Source organism: Ascidia mentula, chromosome 4 (genome assembly GCF_947561715.1).
Source record: "Ascidia mentula chromosome 4, kaAscMent1.1, whole genome shotgun sequence".
NCBI lineage: Eukaryota > Metazoa > Chordata > Ascidiacea > Phlebobranchia > Ascidiidae > Ascidia > Ascidia mentula.
Window position 1 is genome coordinate 5,014,350 of NC_138569.1, and position 23,742 is coordinate 5,038,091.

Genomic DNA, 23,742 nt, shown 5'->3' on the forward strand with positions numbered 1-23,742 from the left:
GTTGGTACTCACCCGGAACTTCCCCTCCAAGCTAGAGAGTACTTCCTGTTTGCATTATATTCAGCGTTTAGGTTCGCAATTCAATCACAAATAACAGGAGCATTTTTATTTGTCATGTACATCATGCAGGCCTTACTTCGAATTCGCGACGAAATTGTTGATCCTCGTCCAATCTCTTATGGTTGAAAGTGGCCAAAAGGGACTCTGCGTCGATCGCGAACTCACTTAGTCGTACTGAATCTTTTTAACATCAAAACACAAAGGTATAAGCAAGGTTATATCATCGCTCAGGACCAAACAAATAAGCACGCTGCATTTTGATGCAGAAATTAGATTTTGTTCAGAAACTTTTCCCAATATCAGAGGATTTAGTGGGGCGTGAATTAACAAATCCACTTACGCGTCACAAAAACTACCAATTTTTCCTTGGCAAAGTACGAATTTTTCTGTACATTTAAGTACGTGTAATTTTCCAGAATACCTGTGTGTAATAACGGCATCTCATGATTCTCCACGGCATCTTGGCGTCCCAGCAGTTGTTTTCTAGATAATTTAGATAATGAAATCAAACAAATATTCTGGGGTAGCAGTAGATAGTACAAAGACGAAAGTTCATTCGTAATGTGCCAGAATGTAAACCTCCAACATCGCGTGTGAAAGTATTACAAAAAATAAATCTTGACATTTTAAACCATCAAAACAACTCTCATTTCTGAAACGGGCTTTCACAGTTAGGTAAGGGAGTAATACCTTCTGCACATTATGACGATGACAACTATGCCGACGAGAATGATAACAACAACTGCCACAACAGCGTATTGAAGTGCACTTGAACCCGAAGGATGACGTTGAGAATCGGCACCTTCACAAAGCAATTTATGTGTGATAGTTTATAAATAAAGATATACATCAATAAAGATGCAACAGCAAGTTTGGTTTGAAAAAAATTACTACATGTTCTAAAGCATTGGTGCAAATAATTTTTTAGGCATACGCACTCGCACTTGCACTTAATACGGGTCGAGACAAGGGACTTGGTGTGTAGATGGGTTCGTTTCTTCCTGGGTTGGAAGTAATAACGTAATACTGGTACTTAGAGCCTGCTTGTAAGGGACGGTTCATTCCCACGATTACCGCGTTACCGACGTTCCTACGATTCCGCGTTTGGTTCGTGCAACCGCCGAGTGACAAAACCTTTTGAGGATCACAACATGACGTAGAACCGTCGCCTATTGTGACGTCACTGGCGTTTCCAAACCTGAATTTTTCCTGATGAACAGTTACTCCACAAAAAACATTTAAGCTAGATTTTGCACCACCTAATAGCAGCAGCAATGTAGTGTTGACCCTCTTGCACAGCTTCGTTGCCTTGTTTCAGTTCGGTTATATTTAGCGCTGAACTGTTTCCCGACCCGATTAAGACCTTAAACATCACCAGCAAGATGCAGCTTAAAACAACAACAATAGGATTATTTACTTCCCGTGCGTTGATTGTCATGTATCTTGGCAAAGTATTATAACAATACTATAACTAAAAATATGTTATAACTTATGTTCACTAATATGAGAATGTCAACATTAACAAATATGCGTTGTCCAGATTGCTGGAAAAGCGCAATTCTGGGTTTGTGCAGTTATAAAAAAATCAATGTTCCAATTTCTTCAAATCAGTTGCACGGAATCACAACACATTATGTCAAGTGCAAGACGGCTTAAATCCCGTTGCATATTGTTACCTTATTGGTCCGTTTCTTTCACTGACTGAAGGCAACCGAAATTTCGTTTCGTTTGATAAGGTTGCTGGGGCGGGTGGTAATGGCACAGAAGATGGACCTGTAAAGTAATAGTGACATAAAAACATCCGACTGACATAGGCGTTTTGACGAAGTTGTAGCGTAACCCTTCAAATGTCACACACCTGAATCAACGCCAAATACCAAGGTTCATACATTTAAAATTACTGAATAAATTATATCGATGAAAATTAAAAAAGTAGCAGATTTATAATAGGAGATAATTAGGAATTAGAAAAAGCAAATGGGAATTTCTCATAATATGCGGGAAAAACTGATAATAATGTATAATTTCCAACCCAACTGGTTCCAAGTTTAAATGACAAGAAATTCTTATCAAACATTAAACATGTGTGTTGGTTTATAAACTGAAAGTTTGCATAGTTTTCAAAACGGTCATTGCAGTACAACCTGCAACGTTTGTAACACAGCTTAGAGTGGCGTTTGAAATCGCGTCTGGCACAATTCCTGTACACTTGTTCAAGGGCACTGCAGCAACTTTCACTAGATATCTAGTGTTGGGAGCCAGGTTCTGGATGAAGTACAGTGACGTACTCGCATTTATTCTGGATATGGTTGATGTTTTTAAGGTTGGAATAAAAGATGGCCGCTTTTTTCGGAGTGCCTCAGTGTACGTAATCTGTATATAGCACAAAAATACTACTTGATAAAATTTGGATTGATAAATGTTTTTTGCTATCATGATTCTAATGAGATGGCATGCAATCCATTAAGTTAAACCAACCGCCGATACTTTAAGAAGACGGGTCCTACTAAAAAACGGTTGTTTCAAATTTATACACTATACCACAACCTGAAAGGAAGCGACGTTCGGGTCTGTGACGTAACCAGGCCATTTAACCCTGCAATTTCCATTCTTAATAACAATACTCGGTTTGGGAGGCTGCAGGGTGATAAGAAGTGGAGTCACTGAATGAAACTGGTTCGGTTTGGAACGCTGGCAACCCTCGTACAGTGGCATCACCTGTAAAATGCGACATAACCTTCGTACCTATGGTGAGGCTTACAGTGGAATATTTTATCTACCGCAAAATGATAAACTTTTCCCGATTCAAGATTAGAGATTGTTGTTTTGGTTTCTCCAGATGGCACGACTCTAAAAGCGATAATACTTTGTAAACCATCATTTAACGAGACACGAGTTTGACAGTGAACAGTTTGATATTAAATTCTTTGTTGAAACGTTTACATGGCAAAATACGTTGCAAACCACCTGAAAATTTTAGTAGCATGTGGTAGCAAACTCGTGGGTTGTTACACATTTTGAAAGATAGACGATGTTGGCTCATGCACATTTTTGCATTTTTTGTGTTATTGTCAAATTGGACAACACTTATAATGCCACACCCTAAAAAGCATAACTACAGTCAAGAAATGACGCAACAATCAGGTCTACTGTAGGCCATTTCCACTTCAAGTTGTTTACGTGTAAAAATGATCGCATGTGGTTTAAAGGAGGGCAAAGAAGCGTAATGTTAGCCTTCATGAATTCAGTCAATATACATGATATCTCCAACCCCAACTGTTAAGAGTTTTTTTTCTTCGTTGCCAGTCAAAAGCTCTCGATCTTGGCGATGCAGACACAGTAGGATGATGACGTGTCAGGGTACACACAGAAACTGTGTGCGCCAATTTATTCGACTAACGCTAAACTACGTGTTTTAAAATAGTAGTCAACGAACTTTGATTGGTTGTTGTAAAAAACTTTGTGAGGAAACGAAGTCGATCCACGATCTAACTTCCAACTGATGTGAATCATTGAACCATCACAATCATCTCGATTAACACTTGCCACGGAAGTTGGTGCAGACGATACTACAAAACTTGCTTTTTAATAGTTTCAGTTTACTCATCATAAAAAATAATTCAAGGACTAACAATCGGTGTATCTGTGTGTTGCAACGTACGCAAGTTTCCAATAAAAACACACGATTGAATTAGGAACGATAATTTAGATTTGCAAATTTATGTTAATTTAAAAAAAGTTATTTTAGTCGGAAGGTTTGGTCTTCAACATTTTAAGTGTATTCATTTGAAAAATTGGACATTGTGGAATATACACGAAGGTACCTGTGCAAAGAGGTTTTCCAGAGTAGGAACTAGACGGCAAAAATCTCGAAGGGGAGGTGGAATAGTAAACGAGCGTACATGAGCTTTTTGCTGCACTTTTCTTCCATGGGGAAGAAGAAGAAATCCAAAACCGTGTACGAATATTAAGTTTAAACTCTAAACAAAAACGTTTCAAACAAGTGCGCTTACAATTAAAAGTGGGGAGACTTACTATTTTTGATCTTCACAAGTTCTGCTTCGTTTTGAACAATCGGTAGAGACCCGCTATTATTATCACAAAAAGATATTGCATCAGTACATGTTGTATACAAGGTTCCGATCAAATATGTTTCTGAAACACATTTTATTCATTGGTAGTGGAAACGAATACCACATATGTATTATAAACACATACGTTTTGTTATGGTGTACACCTGACTCAGTACTGGAGATGGATCGAAGGAATTAGTTGCATGACACTGAAATTTTTGTTGAACCACATCCTGGCACAATGTTCCATAAACGGTTAGAACTGCAGTTGTTTGGTAACTGTGATTTGAGTACGTCACACTCTGTAAACAGAAAAAGTGTTGCAGGGAGGAACACACAACATACAAAACATCCAATAGTACCTGGTATTGACTTGTTTGGGGTAAATTTGTGTTATTTGAAAATTTCCAAACCACTGAGGGTTTTGGCCAGCCATTAAACTTGCAAGAAACTGTTGCAAAATTTTTACTTGTAATGATATTTGTATTGGCACTCCATACTGATTCGGAACGTCCTGGAATGAAAATAGTTGTCAGTAGACATCAATTGGGTACCCTTTTTTGCCAAAACTTGTGAGATTATAAATTGTCCAATGGCAATATATAAGCTTATTTCAGTGACAATAATGCACAATACTGTAACTAAATTAGCAAAAATGACTTAATCTCACAACACACTCTATAAAAACCTTAAAGGTTACAAACCTTGCACAGTAATATTGGTGGAGGCTGTAGTGGTTTGTCCATTTACAGTGGCTGAACATTTATATTTACCGCTATCACTGAAGAGTGGCTACAAAAAGTTATAAAACATCAAAAATGAAAACATTTTTGTTGCATGATAAATATTAAGGCAACAAGCCTCTGATTTGAGTCAGCAGATGTTTAGAAAAATCGATTTTGCTTATATGCTACAAACATCATGTGCCATAAGCTAATAAACCTGTTGACATCAATTAGAGGCTTGTTGCTTCCTTAACACACATCAAATGGTTTAAAGAAAAGACAATGCCTACAGAGGCCAGATCATTTTTGATGCAGATAGAAGATTTTAGAACAAAAACAAGAAACACAAAATGTGAACACAAACAAGAACAAGAATTATAGCAGGCATTTACCTGGTTAAAATGTAAACAAGCCTTGTTTGAAGATTGTAAAAATGTTTGGTAAATGCCACTCATGGGTAACAAAACCCATATAGGTTTTGGCAATGGATTTCCATAACCTGTGCACCCTACTGCACAGTTTGTTATATTATCAAATCGATTAACAGTGAAGGATACAGTCGAAACCATCAGAAGTGTATTTTCTGTTATTTATAAGTAAAGTGTTTAACTAGAGTAACTTTTTAATAAAAGTAACCCACCAAGCACATAGATATTAATATATTTTGTTATTCTGATGCTTGTTGGAGGACCAATACTGCATGTGGCTGAAAATGTGGTGCTGTGTTGTAAAGCAGAACTTGATACTCTGCAAATAGTTTTATTTAGGGTATAAATTCTTTTTTTGGAAAAACTGTAATTTATATACAAAAGTGATGGGAATAGTTGAAGACTTACAAATAATTTAAGGTTTTGTCTGTAAGTGACATTGGAGACCAATTGTGGGTTTTTGAGCCGATTGTCAAGTGACAATTTACTTGTTTTGTCAATGGATTGAGCACTCGGACATTAATTGTCAAACTTTCACCTCTTTTCACCTCCACAGATGATTTTGTTTCAATTGTCAAAGTTCCTAAAAGAGTTGACCAGCAAAGATTGCATTTTAATTGATTGAAATACAATAAGTTAAGTTAGTATAAGATTAGAATTAAACAGTTGAAATATTAGCAAATATACAACATATTGTTAAACAGTACAAAAAATACATATTTCCACACATACTTGAAGCACACCGTGGACCAAAGTAGTAATTTGTACAAGTACAAGTATAACTGCATCCTAGTGGCTGACAAGTCCCACCATTTGCACATTGATGATTTGTACAACTAGAATGCCCAGACACTACATAGAAAAACAGTACAAAGCTTTAAATATAAAAACAAAAAACTGCTCCATATTAATGTTTTTTTTAAACAAAGCGATCTGTGACAGCTCGGATGGATTTTTGATGAGAAAAATATATTTCGCCTAAACAGCATCATCAATTTCTACAACTTATTCAAATAATTATATCGTTATGATGTGCGATCGACAGCCTGTCAAGGGCCTTTGGTTTTTAAACTAATCCAGTTTTTTATTCATTAATTACATTGCTTCACATTAGTCAAATTCTACCTGTCTTTTCACAAACAAACTTTGCTGTTGTTCCATTGCAACCATATGCAAACAGGTCATTGGGTGCTTGTTTGGAAATCACAGCACATGCATCTCCACTTCTACCAGCAACTAAATAAGCAATAACAGATGATAAACCAGGGGTTAATGAGCAGCCTCATGATATGGCAAGTGATGTCAAAATTAGTAAACTTGCATATTACTTCAAAAAATGTGATGTGACCTGGATTCTGACATTCACCATTAACAATTGTTAAACAGGTTTATTTGTGAAGGATAGTTACCCAAACATATTATACTGTTACACACTACACAACCAATATCAGTAAATGCAAGATACACTTGCTTCATACATAAAGTTGTGATTCCCTCGCACAGTATTATCAATCACAATCAAATATCAGGTAATATTGCAAACGTTCTGTAGCAATATATTAAACTATTCTTTCACAATGTTATAAGTACATGTGTCACAATACAACCCTTACAATTTGGAAGAGAGGTTTTTCCTTGTAGTAATGTGTTGTCATCCCACTGCCACATTCCATCTTTTTTAGACAGACCAATAAAATACCAAGACGTTGTTAACTGGTATTTAACAGTAGAAAATGCAATGCCTGAGGATAAAATTGCCAATCTTGCACTTTTTTGACCACAAAAGTTTACAGCTTGGGTGCGTGTTACTTCATTTGGTGATATGAAGTATTGACATGTTGAGAAAGCAAGTAGTCTTTTCCAGTTGTCTAAATAAAAGTTATTATTATGATTTTATACATTTCTTGCAACAAATTTATTTACAAACAGAATTTGCCCTTATTTGCTTTATACTGAGTTTTTTTCAAAAAAACTGGCTCACGATAAATCACCACATAAATTACAACGCCGACTCAGATGATAAATTACAAAAACAAAACTTGATTTTTAGCAACATCACAGAGCTACTGAATGTAACTGTCAGAGTATTTAAAAAACTACAACATCCATTGATTTTAAATTAAAGTCTACAAAAGTTAATAAAACATAATTTAGGGTAACGAAGCAGTCTAATTTTCTTACACAAAGAAAATGTTGAATAATTTTTTGATAATCGGTGTGTAATGAAGCCTGTTGTTAAACAAAGCAGCTAACATATTAAGTAAACTAATAAAAGCTAAAATATTTATAAAAAGAAAACAAAACATATTTTCCTTCTAATATATTTCGTACATCTTATATTGTTTATCCATTTTACCAAAAATGAAAGGTAATACAGAGACTGCTTCATATAGGTTTGTTTTGATCGATCTACATTTACTAGGAGAAGATTGAAATCACATCCAAATACTGTTATAAATATTGCAGTATATTTCGCTTTTTGAACCTACTAACAGTATATTGGCAGTGCATTCTTTTTTACTACTGTTATTTAGTATCAGGCACTCTTTACATAAAATTATTACAATTTAAAGAAATTCTTTCCTCGGAAACAGTCAGAAACTAGCTTTTATGTTATTCAACACATTCTCATTTTTTTTCAAACAGAAATTAGTTTTAAACCACAATACAAAATACATCTTACATGTACAACTGAGTATTCCATTACTCCATCCACGTTTTGCACAGGTTGAAGTTTTTGCTCCAAACACTATGTAGTCAGAATTTGAACAGGAAAATGAACACTTTGTACCAAATGGACATTGTGTGCCACTGCATTGTGGGCAACCAGCTACCAATATGCTTGCTTGAGGTCGTGAACAAGTAATTGCTGCAAAAAGTATAACCATAAAAAATGTTTAAAACATCCAAAAAAAATCTAAATAACATGCAGGTGCAACTAGAGTCATTCTACCTTCTGTGTTCAGTTCCTGTTGCTCAATTAAAACCATTGCAATCTACATTAAGTCATATCTATAATTTAGGATTAGGAAGTGTTTACCGCTTACCAGCCTTTTCTGAATGCAAGCAGAATGTAAAAGTTGCAACTGTTGACATTAGTATAGATAAAAGGTAACTAATCCATAGTAATTATAGAATCCTAGCTTTATCATGTCAAAGGTAAACAAGAGTCTACCAAATTCATTCTGTAAAGGTATTGGACTTAAAATATTGTAAGACCAAGACAGTAGACAGTAAACAGTAGACAGACAGGAAAAGTAAAAGTTATTTCAATCAGTATATTACAAAAATATAGTATGAGTGTAATTTTGTTTTTTGTAATATTAGTGCAGCAATAACTAAAACAGCCGTTGACCGATAATGTTTAAGTTAGCAGCAGACGGGACCACTTTTTTGACCGATTCGGTCTTATCAGTGTAGATCTGGTGACTTACCACAATCCTGCCAGCTAAATATACAGGAAAAGACTTTAAATTATGAAGTTTCCGTCAGTTGTTGGGTACCAGGTTAAGAACAGTAAGGGTACCAGGCTAAGTATAGTAACTTAATAATCTGTTCTTTTTCGCCTCAAGGATAGTAAGTTTGCAGGAATCAAAAATACCTGTGCACTGGGGAGCTGTTGGAGTCCAGCCAGAACTTGTACAACGAGAACTTGTTGTTGTTGAGCTTAGTTTGTAACCAGAGGAGCAAGTAAAATCACATATTGTGCCATAAGTGCATGAACCATCATTACATAGTGCTCTGCAAGTGATTGGTTGCATATTAACACCTCTCTGAAGTACTGGACATCCTGTAAAAAAGCAAAATCTAAATGTTTTTTTCATTATCAGTATATTTTGTACATTTGTGCATATTCTATTTTGAAACAAATTTGATAATTATTGCACTACACCTGTCTATAGGGATGGGCAATATAGAATAACACACTATTCTAGAACATTCTAGAATAGTTAAATCGATCCAGAATACCGAATCCTATTCTATTTTTGTTTTAGCTTGTACACTGCAGCACAACACGATGATATTTTGTCTGCGGTTCAGAGTTTTAATGAAATTCACCTTTAACTCGCTCTGTCGTATCAATACGTTTTTTTATCAAACACAGTTATCAGTTTACCTGACAATTTTGAACGACAGATTTGTTGACAATTATAGTAGGGCACCAAAGTTTGCCTTTAACATTTACGGACGGCTTACATTAATTTTTTAACACCGTCGCATGCGCAAACACGGAAAGTTACCGTACATAGAAGGTAAATAGTGCAACCAATTATTCGGTTCGAAGACAATTTGGATTCGGATAGTTTAAGATTCGAATCCTTCGGATTCGCTATTCTGAAATTTAAAATGTTTCACCGCAAACATTTTATTCCACTTTTCAAGCGTAAGAAGTTAATTATAAATACCTGCAATTGCAGATTGGCTGAAAACACACAGCAGATGTTAATCGAGTGTTCTAAATGTAAAGAATGGTATCATCCAACATGTCTTAAAACCTGTTTGCCTGAATCCGCCGTGATTGAAGATGTCCCTAAGGTTTTGCAGCCAATGCTAACCATTTGTTTTTGTTTTTCATGTTTCCGAAGTTTTATTGAAATATTACGTTTCGTTAATTTACCTTACCTTATTTTCTTAATTTACCAGATCTATTTCCACATGCTTACAAATAACAACATCTCGTTTTATATTTATCCAGGTTTTTTAACCTTTGAAAATGTTCTGAAAATAACCTTAATTATCATTCTGACAAACGAAGAATCTTGCGGACTGTTGAGTAAAAGATGTGGATATCTCATTTTACGTTGGGAATGGTATGATTATGATACACAAAATATTGTGCAAGCTTTGCAATGGTGGTAGAATTGTCTTGTAGCCAAAGTTACAAGTGAAAAACTGATTTGTTTACGACGGTCATAATTAATATTCGGTCGGTAAACATATTTCCCCCACTAATGAGAAGACAAGTTTGGTACCGTTGGAAAGGTTTTTCAATGAGCTTTGCAATGGTGAAAAAAAATTATTTATTAGGAAAAATTATTTTTCCTGCTGTGGCTAGAAAAAAGAGTTATGAGCGAAAAACTGTTTTTTGGGGGGCGAGGTTATGAACAATATTCGGCTGATAAACATATTTCCTCCTCGAATGAAAGGACAAGTGTAGGGATCGTGAAGTTTTGTTGACTGGAAAAAAAGTTTTGTCGACTAGCGTCTCTTTGGTAAATCGTCGTCACAGCCTTGTAACCGCTAGACGCGATAAATGCCAGATGTTTTTCTTTGCCTACACAAAAGTTTTTGGTGCTTGGTACATATGTTCCTCGATAATTTCAACTTTGTCTATGCTTGAAATTTTCGCAAAAAAGGAGTTACTGTTGCGCTACACGCGTTTAATCGAACAACTCCTGTCTAAACCAATGTATTTTCAGCCAATCTTTACCTACAGCATTATGACGTCAGACCCATTGATGACACGGGGTCAGAACCATAGATTAGTGTTTTCTCGAATGATGAGCAAAAAAGAATTCATCTCCGGAATTTCCCCAAAGTGAAAAAGATGTTAATCGCCGACAATTGATGTTTATAATGCAGTACAGTAGGTGTACGTGTCCCATAGAAATCAGTCACGAAGACCCATTATAGTATTTTGCAGTGTCGAATATTGTTTAAGACGAATGAATTCACGCATAAACAAATTTAAATATTACTGGTACAGTTTCTTATTTTATTTTTAAACATTTTAGCTGGGATTGTAGACTTTTCATTTTCGTTTATCTTGTAGTAAATACTTATTGAATTTATTTTCCCTATGCTTTTGCTTTTAACGTCGCTTGTGTTTAATAAGGGTTGTTTTTTTTGCTTGCAATAGAAAACTAAAAACATTATCGCACGTAGGATCACAGAATAGAATACACGATAGAAGTATTTTATGTTCCATGAATATTGTAAACAAATTCGATATTTTAAAATGTTTGCGGTTGATGTATTTTAAACTGAATGGCAACAGGCCCAACAAGTAGGACTCTTCTGCCGTATTTTCTACGTCTGTCAGCTTTGGCAATTAACAATATGAACAAGCTTCTTATAATTTTAAGAAATACCATTATCTGTAGATTTCGTAGTTGTGTAGACTTTGTTTGGCTCACAAGGAACTGACAAGAACACAACGGTTAAAACCAACGATAAAAGCATATGTCCAGGCTTTGAAAGTATATAAAAAGCGAATCGTGTATCTGTTTTCCTGGGAGAAACACCTTTGAAAATACTATTCATAGAAAAAAGTATTGTGGATAAATCTTTACCACTAATATCTCATATCTGTATAAACTTATTATACTGCATCAAAATACTAAACTCTGTTTATATCCTCTTAACACAAACCCTCAAAAATTCTAATGAATCATCAATCATCAAATTTGCCCGGTTATGACAAGGTGGCGGCGACGCTACCTTCTGAGGCCTATTGTTTGCTTGCTTTTGAAAACTCCCTCTTTTTGCTTTAAGGAAGTAAACAGCAGAATGCTCATTGTTTAATATCATTGTTTCGAACTAACCCCAGCGATGACTTCTTTACTTTCCTTCTTGTGATAAGACAAACAAACACAAAGCGAAGCAAACTTGCCTCATTCGATCTACATGAACATACTCCCATTTAACCTGCATTTGCGTGATTCCAATTTACTATTTATTTCCAGCTTTGATGTTGTACAAACATTTGAAATGTCATAAAAAGGTATACCTTTTTAAGACCATTAGGTTTACTGAGATTAAAACAAAGGTATTGCAGTTGCAGCTGTAGCGGACAAAGACAAGGTTTGAACTGATTTGTTGTGCAACATTGCCTTTTCCTTTATTGTGTCCGGTAATAGCTATGTCACGTGATCCACCATTAAATCATGTGCTTTTAAGTTTCCAGTTCAGTTTCGAGTCAGTTTGCAAAATCGTCAGTTTGCTATTACTTGTTCAGTTCAATTTTATTTTATTGCAGTGACCAGATATTGCTATGATTACTGGGCCACAACAAGTTATTCGACAGCTTGGGATTATTCCCACATGCCTGATGTTGTTTGGTAAAAACTTTTTGCCAGTGAATCCTGCAGAGTTAGAGTTGGGATCGATATTCGGGCAATTCTTATGCAAAAGGGTTCTGGGCCTCCCACAGACTTATTCTCAAATCCAAAGAAGTAGTGTTCAAACAATGCAGACAGCATCAAAAACACTCTATTTGTTGATGTTCGAATATGAGTAATACAAGAAAATCAATTTGTACAGTGTGTAACCCAGTGTTTCTCAAACTTTTTCCAATCACGTACCGCTCATTTGTTTTTTAATACACTGCGTACCACCGTATTACTATACCATAACTGTTATGACGTAACACCAATAAATAACAATTTAGCCAATATCACCAGTTGCTTGGATTTCTTTATTGTGCATTTGTGACGCAATAGTATCAACGTGAAATTGTTGCACAGTTGAATACACGATGTCAGAATTACTTCAACAGTGCAACAATTTCACGTTGATACTATTGCGTCACAAATACACAACAAAGAAAACCGACATCATATTTTTGCAGCGGTTTTGGCTTCTGCAAAGTGCGGCAAATTGTATAGAGTAGACTAAATCGCGTACCACTTGAAAAGCTCTCGCGTACCACTAGTGGTACGCGTACCACAGTTTGAGAACCACTGGTGTAACCGGTGTATATTTTGTGCATAAAAAGATTCTTTGAACGATGTAAACAGAAAAATGGTACACAACTGGCAACGTGCAAATAAATATACAGCGATTCTGATTATTGCACAGGATATAGGGTACATTGACAATGTTACATCGGCGAATCATACAAGTTGACCACAACAAGATAATTAATGCTGGAATGTAGTTGCAACACAAAATAATCGCTTTTGAGAAACTAAAGTTCATCACAAGAAAAAGCTTTACCTGAAGTTCATATACGCGTCAAACGACTGAATGTACTCAAGAACAACATGGTAGCAGTAATCGAACAAGTTGACGTCTCCAACCATTCCAGTACGACAATCGCGGAGGTCTTTCACTTCTCTCATCACATCGACTCTGTTCTCACTTCTCAGCCGTTCGAGAGAGTTGGCGACGGCGCAGAAAACTCCTGTGCGACTCGATCCGTCACTGCACACAAAAAGTTTGCTGGACATAATGTATACAAACAAGCAGTATACCGTAGCGTTGTTGTGTTGCAAGGCCTTATGATAGTAAAAATGTGTGCCAGTGCGAAGACCAATTTATGAATTTCAAAACTATGAATTTAAGTCTTTGTGAATCCCTTAGTTTTACAGCGAAAAATGATGCTCGCGGGCCCTCTGGAATGGGACCTGGACGCCTATTACGTATATCTAACCAGCAATGAAGAAGGGCAATAAATTTCTTTTCCCGCGCCTCGACTGCATCTTTTTGGAAACTCCACACTTTTTGGATGACTTCAAGTAAGACGGTGGGATCGGGAGGTTGCAGGTCGGACGTCCAATCGTTCAAAACAATCTGTTTCACCAGGTGAGGTGTCTGACAACATACCAAGCCTTTTAGATTGGACGAGAAGTTTGAATATCTGGCCGAACCCGAAAAATTGCCAAAACTCAGCTATCAGAAGAATTATTTTAAACAGTTTGTTGAATTTAAATCACGTTTTTTTTTTATTCAAAACAATAAAAAAAACTAATTCCAACTTATGGAAAAAATACCAGTTGACCAAAAAGATCTGTGTTCCTCAACATTATTTTAACACGTTGTTTTGTTATTTTAAAGACTTAATCTTGCTGGCACTTGTATATTATTTCTCACTTTTACGATTTTAAAGAGTTTTTTCATAACCTGTTACCAGTTTGAGCGCCCTGGATAAGAAAAACACAACAGACATCTAGGAGATATGCGCCAACCAAACCAAGGGTAACCGAATGTTTGAAACGATCTGTGTTAAACATACCGTCGTTTTATCTCTCTTAACTTCCAGGTCCCTTTCATAGTAACCAGTGTGATTGTGAACCGCCCGCGTCATGACCAGAAATTCACGGAGGCAAACTGAATCGTTCAATCCCGCCCAGTAAATGTCCTTGGAAGAAACCTTAAAGTTGGGAGTTGGGTTATTAGGTCGATTGAACGCTGGAAAACATACATTTCAAGCCATTTTCCTATTTTACATTTAATTTTAATTTTGCGAACAATTTAAAGCAGTGATTCTAACAGCGGGCGGTGGAAAACCAAAGGGCGATTGGCGATAATATATATTGTCCATTCACATGCAGTTTAGTCGACACAACTGTTACGCAACTTATAAGTTATCAGAATGCATCGATGTTATATTTTACCTTGAGTTTAAATTAAAGTTTAAGAAACTGGCGTGGTTGCATTGATATTGTCCGCAAAAAAAATGGAAAATTAATTTGTCATCATGCTGTTTTCGCGGAGAAAAGGTGCCCAACAGAAAAAAATTAGAAGCACTGGCTTAAACTATCGGTCGATTCAAACCCTTTCAAACTAAACACAGCCACAAAACTTTTAAGGTTTGAATGTTTACAAGCAGTTACCTGATCGAGCATGACGATACATCGGATGTGGTTGTCGAACATACACCTCCAGAAAGTGTTATGGTCGCATTGCGGGGGATTTTGAGCCACCATGTAGTAAAACCCGTTGTTGTAAGCCTGAAAAAATACACAACACTGTTGTCCACCGTACTTACAGTCGTGTGTTTAAATGTATAAAATTTTGTGACTGCAACTACTTATCCGGATTCCTGTGGCAATCGAAAACCAATTATTGAAGTTCATCCACAAAAATCATACCATAATGATCACACCTGGTCACGTGACGATACAAGCGGTGCCATTGTTATCGATTCCCTTTTTCTTGTGTTTTTCTTACGTTTTTCCTGCGTTTTTAGTGATTTATGCGCTTGATGCATTATCGTTATGACATAACCCTGAGGAAGTCTCGCCGGATGGTGCACGAAACGTTGGTTCCAATAAACACCTTAGTTACACTAAGTGCCAAAAGAACAATTCCTACACTAATGATAACGATCATGTCCTAACTCAAACGTGTGTCAAATACTAGCTCGACTGAACTATAGTTGATCATCAATATTGTCCTGACAGTTTCGTTGTAAGTTTGTTGATCGAGAACAACATTTGTGAGTATCCCAAATCTTCGACAATCCAACCGAAATCACCATTTTTCGACATAACGGGCCCACAGTATATTGCCACGAGATTTGCTGCACCGACATCGCGCGCGCAAGAAATGGGCCAGGTTGCTACGTCACTCACCCGCATACTCGAGGCATTCAAATAAGGGGGTTCCCCGTCGCTTGGAAGCGTTCCAACGTGCGCGAGGTTGTGGTCGTCTTCAAAAACGAAGCGTTGTTATACGTTAGTTGTTAGCGTTTGTTAGCGTTAAGTGGGTTTCGCCGAACCCGATAGGTAAAATATGAAGAGTTCCATAAGCACTATATATCGTTTTAAACAAAAACTGCTGAAAATGTCTATTAACTGCCTTGTCAACCTGACAAACATTGCAGGATAAAGCGGACAAATAAATATGTGCAATACTGCGTAAGATCATTGGGCGTTTTAGTAAAGACAACAGTGATATAACCAAGCCAACAGACCAATCACCCACATGGTAGTATTGAAGGGACGGTGTTGAAGTTCGTATTAATTGGATTTTGTCCGGCTATTGTTCCATTCAACAAGGGCGGAATTTGTGAGATGACGTCAAACTGCAGCTTGATTCTTGACACGTGATATGGTCGTTCGACCCTAGATGGCGACAGAGAGTTAAAGGTGAACATGTGTATGTCAGTTATTTCGGACTGATTGCCAGTTTTTCATAGAGGGAAATGCATTTTTCTCGAGCACTTGGTGACAAAAAACAATTTATTTTAACTGTTTCAATGAGAAATTGACAAACACGCAATAAATCATATGAGAGTTGTGTTTAAAAGTACAAAAAAAACGTTGGCCAACCTGGCGAGGTGGTCGCAGTATTGGGGAAATCCCAAAACATCGACGTCAGTGTTTCCCATTGTGTACAATTCAGTAACTAGTTTGTGCAGGAAAACGTATTGTTCCTGCGACCACAAGCAAAAAAAACATGTAAGAATGGCAAAACACATCATGAGAAAAGTTGGCCAGCTCACCAGGGTTTGTATAATGTGCGGTCGGTTGAGCCTCATGTTATACACGACTTTCAAGACGTTGACCATTTTCTCCGCTTCCAGCTGTTCGCCAAGAACGTCGAGAGCAATAAATGAACCTGTTTGTCCCACCCCCCCACTGGAAATACATTGAAATTTTTAAATAGGAACTGCGTACGATATATTGATGATATGAGTAAATTGTTGGTGCTCAATCTGTAGCGGGCGTAGAACTTGTTATTTAAATTACCGGTTTTGTAGTTGTTATCACATACTATACCCATACACATAACTATATCATAAAGCCAATTACTAAGAAGAAAATCTGATCAGGAAAAACTGCCAAGCCAACTATACATATGATAAGAATAGCGAAATGGCAATTTTGCTGAAACCAAAACAACTCAAAGTGATAACTTATTCAAGCGAAATGTGGTGCAAAGTGGCGAACCTGCAGTGAACGACCATGGGAGCAGTGTTTTCGGCATGGGCTTCCACCGCTAGCTTATGAAGACGGAATATGGCAGAGGTAGTGTGGGGAATGCCGTGGTCGGGCCAACCCAGGTACTGGAATTGTCTGATCTCCATCGGGTTCTGCAATGTAATGTATTAACGGTGCCCTTCCTGAAAGTGTGTGTATCTTGCCAGGTATAGTGAGTCACCTGTAAACGTGGCGTGCTGACCAGGAATGTCCGGCATATGACGTTACCATGGCTTGACTCGTGCGTCGTTCTCACGCTACAGCATCCAAACTGGGTCTCATTACCTATGTGAGGCCAGTACTGGTGGCATTTTACCTAGCAAGGAAACAACAGATCATCCACGCTATTCGCTTTGGGAAGAACTTACATTGAAAATTTTTTGATCCAACTATAGGTAAAAATATGGGTAAAGTGCGGTTGTGATTTTGTTCCATTAACGCTGAAAACTAGAAGTGCGATGCTGCATTCAAAAGGAGAGTTTGGGGTTTTGTACAAAATTTTTGCTACAAATGTACAAATGACTGTTCGTGCACATGTGTACATTATGAAGGAATAGCGTGAAACTGTATTTGCTATTTTTGATCGAACATAAGTCAAATGTTTTTAAAATAGTTTTTATATAGTACCTTGAAGTCTTCTAGTAGCTGGGTAAGCATCACTATCACACTGCAGTTATTTTCCGTCACCATCCGCCAGAAGTCGCTGCAGGTCGCAAGTAACGGACCTTGCGTGGCGATAAACTTTTTCGGCCGCGAATAACCCTGCGAAAATGGCGTGATCGGGGTTACGCGAGGTCATTGCAGGTTTGACAGTAGGTCCTTACGTTAATGTAGGAAGCGTTTATGTAATCGCCCATCTCCTGGGTGAAGACTTTTTGCAGTGGTACTCTTGCATCGTCGCCTGAAAAATCACATGACCTTTAGTATTCGTATTTTTTGACCACACCAAGATTTGAACCCAGGATATCCTGGCCACGAATCCCAATCAGGTTTTCTTCTAAGTATATAGGTCGGACACTTGACCAATGCTGCCAATTTACCATTGGATCGGAATTGTGGTCGGGTTTGCAAGTGGTGCTTCTTGTGGATAGAAACAAAGACCTTTAAGGAACTTAAAGTAAAAGTTACAACAATGCCTTGCTGGAAACCTCACTTCCGCAACGTTACCGAAAATAATCCCATGAGAAGGCAAAAATCCATAGAATAATAGATCACTGCCAGTCAGTTGCCTTGGATATTCAAAAGCTTATCAGCCATTCTTAGTTGAACGACAATAGAAAACCTTTAGAGGAACCCAGCAAAAAACTATGACTCATAATAGAAAGAATGATGTGAAAGGACACGATCGCCACCAATCAATATGACACAATGAAACGAAAATTGACTCATTTGAGGAAGTACAGATTAAGGTAAGCACCAAAAGCTAAACAACTCACTTGGTAGAGTGTCATGAAAACGGTTCTTGCCTTGCGCCGTCGCTCTTTTGCCATAGTCGGTACTCACCCGGGACTTCCCCTCCAAGCTAGAGAGTACTTCCTGTTTGCATTATATTAAGCGTTTAGGTTCGCAATTCAATCACAAATAACAGGAGCATTTATATTTGTCATGTACATCATGCAGGCCTTACTTCGAATTCGCGACGAAATTGTTGATCCTCGTCAGATCTCTTTTGGTTGAAAGTGGCCAAAAGGGACTCTGCGTCGATCGCGAACTCACTTAGTCGTACTGAATCTTCTTAACATCAAAACACAAAGGTATAAGCAAGGTTATCATCGTCACAGACCAAACAAATAAGCACGCTGCATTTTGATGCAGAAATTAGATTTTGTTCAGAAACATTGGCCAATATCGAAGGATTTTGTGGGGTGTGAATTAATAAATCCACTTACGCCCCACAAAAACTACCAATTTTTCTGTACATTTCGCCGCTACACCATTGCTCTTGGCAACACATATAATTACGTGTATTCTTCGAGTATACCTGTGTGTAATAACGGCATCTCATGATTCTCTACGGCATCTTGGCGTCGCAGCAGTTGTTTTCTAGATAATTTAGATAATGAAATAATACAAATGTTCTGGGGTAGCAGTAGATAGTACAAAGACGTAAGTTCATTCGTAATGTGCCAGAATGTAAACCTCCAACATCTGGTGTGAAAGTATTACAAAAAAATAAATCTTGACATTTTGAACCATCAAAACAATTCTCATTTCTGAAACGGGCTTTCACAGTTAGGTAAGGGAGTAATACCTTCTGCACATTATGACGATGACAACTATGCCGACGAGAATGATAACAACAACTGCCACAACAGCGTATTGAAGTGCACTTGAACCCGAAGGATGACGTGGAGAATCGGCACCTTCACAAAGCAATTTATGTGTGATAGTTTATATATAAAGATATACATCAATAAAGATGCAACAGCAAGTTTGGTTTGAAAAAAATTACTACATGTTCTAAAGCATTAGCGAAAATAATTTTTTAGGCTCACGCACTTTTGGGTGCCAGGAAAAGAAATATCCAGAAAATATCTTCAAATTATACAAGTCCCTGTCAGTTGCTGGGTACCAGGCTAGGTGAGGCCTATTGGGTCACTACAGTGGCCCTGTCTGTGCTAATAAGTACAATAAGTTTGCACTCAATAAAGTACCTGTGCACTGGGGAGCTGTTGGACTCCATCCAGAACTCACACACCAGGAACTTGCTGTTGAACTTAGCTTGTAACCAGGGGAGCATGTAAAGTTACATTTTGTGTTGTAGTTGCATGAGCTCGAAGTGCATTGTGGATTGCAGGAAACTGATTGCATATTAGTACCAGGTTGCAGTGCTGGACATGTGATTACTGTTAATCAAAACAATCCATTCAAAATTTGTCTAGTTGAACACTATCCACAACCATTAGCAGGGTCGCTTACTATCAAGAAAATTAAAAAGTGCTTATTTATAAGTATACTGTGATAAACGTGTCACAGCAAGCATAAAACAAATAATCAAGACTTTTCCACATTAACGACAAAGAAAACTGTTTGTAAGTGGAATGAAGGTGTACAGCATTTAACTTGTGAGAATAGTTGGAAACTTTCAAAAAATATTTTGCCAGAAACACACAAACATACGCACTCGCACTTAATACGGGTCGGGACAAGCGACTTGCTGTGTAGATGGGTGCGTATATTCCTGGGTTGGAAGCAATAACGTAATACTGGTACTTGGAGCCTGCTTGCAAGGGACGGTTCATTCCTACGATTACCGCGGGACCGACGTTTCTACGATTCCGCGTTTGGTTCGTGCAACCGCCGAGTGACAAAACCTTTTGAGGATCACAACATGACGTAGAACCGTCGCCTATTGTGACGTCACTGGCGTTTCCAAACCTGAATATTTGTAAGGATAAGATCAAACGTGTGCGTTAACGTAATGTTCTGAAATATTGCACAAATAACTTTTCGATGACTTTGTAAAAATACTGGTGCACATGGATGTTGGTTTATTGTTATATATTAGAAATATTACACTTTATTCATATTTTTTCGGTTATTTATCACCGTGATAATTTCGGTTCTGGGTATAAACTATTTAAAGTAGCGAACAAATTTGTTTTCAAGTGTTGTGAATGTTTGGTGTTAATTTTTCCTGATATCCTTGATAAACAGTTACTCCACAGTCCACAAAGAACATTTAAGCTAGATTTTGCACCACCTAATAGCAGCAGCAATGTAGTGTTGACCGTCTTGCACAGCTTCGTTGCCTTGTTTCAGTTCGGTTATATTAAGCGCTGAACTGTTTCCCGACCCGATTAAGACCTTTAACATCACCAGCAAGATGCAGCTTAAAACAACAACAATAGGATTATTTACCTCCCGTACGTTGATTATCATGTACCTTGGCAAAGTATTATAACAATACGATAACTAAAAATATGTTATAACTAATGTTCACTAATATGAGAATGTCATCATCAGATTGCTGGAAAAGCGCAATTCTGGGTTTGTGCAGTTATAAAAAATCAATGTTCCAATTTCTTCAAATCAGTTGCACGGAATCACAACACATTATGTCAAGTGCAAGACGGCTTAAATCCCGTTGCATATTGTTACCTTATTGGTCCGTTTCTTTCACTGACTGAAGGCAACCGAAATTTCGCTCCGTTTGTTAAGGTTGTTGGGGCGGGTGGTAACGGCACAGAAGATGGTCCTGTAAAGTAATAGTGACATAAAAACATCCGACTGACACAGGCGTTTTGACGAAGTTGTAGCGTAACCCTTCAAATGTAGCATAGCTCACAAACCTGAATCAACGCCAAATTCAAGACAAATACAAAGTGTCATACATCTAAAATTACTGATTAAATTATATCGATGAAAATTGAAAAAAAAGTAGCAGATTTAAGATAGGAGATAATTAGGAATTAGAAAAAGCAAATGGGAATTTCTCATAATAAGCGGGAAAAACTGATAACAATGTATAATTTCCAACCCAACTGGTTCCAAGTTTAAATGACAAGAAATTCTTATCAAACATTAAACATGTGTGTTGGTATATAAACTGAAAGTTTGCATAGTTTTCAAAACAGTCATTGCGGTACAACCTGCAACGTTTGTAACACAGTTTCCAGTGGCGTTTGAAATCGCGGCTGGCACAATTCCCGTACACTTGTTCAAGGGCACTGCAGCAACTTTCACTAGATATCTAGTGTTGGGAGCCAGGTTCTGGATGTAGTACAGTGACGTACTCGCATTTATGCTGGATATGGTTGATGTTTTTAAGGTTGGAGTAAAAGATGGCCGCTTTTTTCGGAGTGTCTCAGTGTACGTAATCTGTATATAGCACAAAAATACTATTTAACAAAATTTGGATTAATAAATGTTTTTTGCTATCAAGATTCTTAAATAATCTAACAAAATGAGATGGCATGCAATCCATGAAGTTAAACCAACAGCCGATACTTAAAGAAAAGGTTCCCACTAAAAAACGGTTGTTTCAAATTTATAGCACTATAGCACAAACCTGAAAGGAAGCGACGTTCGGGTTTGTGACGTAACCAGGCCATTTAACCACGCAATTTCCATTCTTGATAACAATACTCGGTTTGGGAGGCTGCAGGGTGATAAGAAGTGGAGTCGCTGAGTGAAACTGGTTCGGTTTGGAACGCTGGCAACCCTCGTACAGTGGCATCACCTGTAAAATGCGACATAACCTTCGTACCTGGGGTGAGGCTTACAGTAGAATATTTTATCTACCGCAATTTCATAAACTTTTCCCGATTCAAGATTAGAGATTGTTGTTTTGGTTTCTCCCGATAGAACGACTCTAAAAACGATAATACCTTGTAAATCATCATTAAACGAGAAACAAGTTGGCCAGTGAACAGTTTGATACTTAATTCCTTGTTGAAACGTTTACATGACAAAGTACGTTGCTAACCACCTGACAAGTTTAATAACATGTAGTAGCAAACTCATGCGTTGTTACACATTTTGAAAGATAGACGAAGTTGGCTCATACACATTTTTGCATTTTTGTGTTATTGTCAAATTGGACAACACTTATAATGCAACACCCTAAAAAGCATAACTACAGTCAAGAAATGACGCAACAACACAGACTACACTGTAAACATTTCCACTTCAAGTTGTTTACGTGTAAAAATGATCGCATGTGGTTTATAGGAGGGCAAATGAGCGTATAATGATAGCTTTAATGAATTCAGTCAATATGCATGATACTTCCAACCCCAACTGTCAAGAGTTATTTTCTTCATTACCTGTTCATTGCTCTCTATCTTGGCGATGCAGACACAGTAAGATGATGACGTATCAGGGTACACACAGAAACTGTGTGCGCCAATATGATCGACTAACGCTTAACTACGTCTTTTAAAATGGTTGTCTACTAACTTTGATTGGTTGTTGTAAAAAACTTTGTGAGGAAACGAAGTTGATACGCGATCTAACTTCCAACTGATGTGAATCTTTGAACCATCACAATCATCTCGTTTCACACTTGCCACGGAAGTTGGTGCAGTCGGTACTACAAAACTTGCCTTTTAATTGTATCAGTTTACTCATCATAAAAAATAGTTCAAGGACTAACAATCGGTGTGTCTGCGTGTTGCAACGTACGAAAGTTTCCAATAAAAACACACGATTGAATTAGGAACAACAATTTAGATTTGCAAATTGATGTGAATTTAAAAAAAGTTATTTTGGTGGTTTGGTCTTTAACACTTTAAGTGTATTCGTTGGAAAAATTGGACATTGTGGAATATACACGAAGTTACCTGCGCAAAGACGAATACCACATATGTATTATGAACACATACGTTTTGTTATGGTGTACACCTGACTCAGTACTGGAGAAGGATCGAAGGAATTAGTTGCATGACACTGAAATTTTTGTTGAACCACATCCTGGCACAATGTTCCATAAACGGTTAGAACTGCAGTTGTTTGGTAACTGTGATTTGAGTACGTCACACTCTGTAAACAGAAAAAGTGTTGCAAGGATGAACACACAACATACAAAACATCCAATAGTACCTGGTATTGACTTGTTTGGGGTAAATTTGTGTTATTTGAAAATTTCCAAACCACTGAGGGTTTGGGCCCACCATTAAACTTGCAAGAAAATGTTGCAAAATTTTTACTTGTAGTGAGATTTGTATTGGCATTCCATACTGATTCGGAACGTCCTGGAATGAAAATAGTTGTCAGTAGACATTAATTGGGTACCCTTTTTTGCCAAAACTTGTGAGATTATAAATTGTCCAATGACAATATATAAGCTTATTTCTGTGACAATAAT

The 23,742-nt window shown here is 37.3% G+C and overlaps 1 protein-coding gene across 2 annotated transcripts in view; it reads right to left on the reverse strand.

The window, feature by feature from the left end:
* Positions 1 to 23,742, reverse strand: part of LOC145898585 (uncharacterized) — a 60,924-nt gene that overhangs the window by 28,011 nt on the left and 9,171 nt on the right. For both annotated transcript variants that reach the window (XM_082987095.1, XM_082987093.1), the window contains exons 15-43: positions 23,478 to 23,629; positions 23,261 to 23,417; positions 22,836 to 22,968; positions 22,179 to 22,248; positions 21,946 to 22,116; positions 21,527 to 21,755; positions 21,036 to 21,132; positions 20,635 to 20,766; positions 20,059 to 20,312; positions 19,589 to 19,780; positions 7,970 to 8,155; positions 6,900 to 7,154; positions 6,412 to 6,522; positions 6,019 to 6,138; positions 5,695 to 5,869; positions 5,499 to 5,605; positions 5,251 to 5,441; positions 4,838 to 4,925; positions 4,496 to 4,647; positions 4,279 to 4,435; positions 4,096 to 4,215; positions 3,885 to 4,040; positions 3,497 to 3,629; positions 2,841 to 2,910; positions 2,608 to 2,778; positions 2,205 to 2,433; positions 1,737 to 1,833; positions 1,320 to 1,448; positions 1,005 to 1,258 (exon numbers count right to left, since the gene is read on the reverse strand). In XM_082987095.1, coding sequence (XP_082843221.1) covers positions 1,005 to 1,258; positions 1,320 to 1,448; positions 1,737 to 1,833; positions 2,205 to 2,433; positions 2,608 to 2,778; positions 2,841 to 2,910; positions 3,497 to 3,629; positions 3,885 to 4,040; positions 4,096 to 4,215; positions 4,279 to 4,435; positions 4,496 to 4,647; positions 4,838 to 4,925; positions 5,251 to 5,441; positions 5,499 to 5,605; positions 5,695 to 5,869; positions 6,019 to 6,138; positions 6,412 to 6,522; positions 6,900 to 7,154; positions 7,970 to 8,155; positions 19,589 to 19,780; positions 20,059 to 20,312; positions 20,635 to 20,766; positions 21,036 to 21,132; positions 21,527 to 21,755; positions 21,946 to 22,116; positions 22,179 to 22,248; positions 22,836 to 22,968; positions 23,261 to 23,417; positions 23,478 to 23,629 — 4,488 coding nt within the window. The remainder of the gene's footprint in view (positions 1 to 1,004; positions 1,259 to 1,319; positions 1,449 to 1,736; positions 1,834 to 2,204; positions 2,434 to 2,607; positions 2,779 to 2,840; positions 2,911 to 3,496; positions 3,630 to 3,884; positions 4,041 to 4,095; positions 4,216 to 4,278; positions 4,436 to 4,495; positions 4,648 to 4,837; positions 4,926 to 5,250; positions 5,442 to 5,498; positions 5,606 to 5,694; positions 5,870 to 6,018; positions 6,139 to 6,411; positions 6,523 to 6,899; positions 7,155 to 7,969; positions 8,156 to 19,588; positions 19,781 to 20,058; positions 20,313 to 20,634; positions 20,767 to 21,035; positions 21,133 to 21,526; positions 21,756 to 21,945; positions 22,117 to 22,178; positions 22,249 to 22,835; positions 22,969 to 23,260; positions 23,418 to 23,477; positions 23,630 to 23,742) is intronic.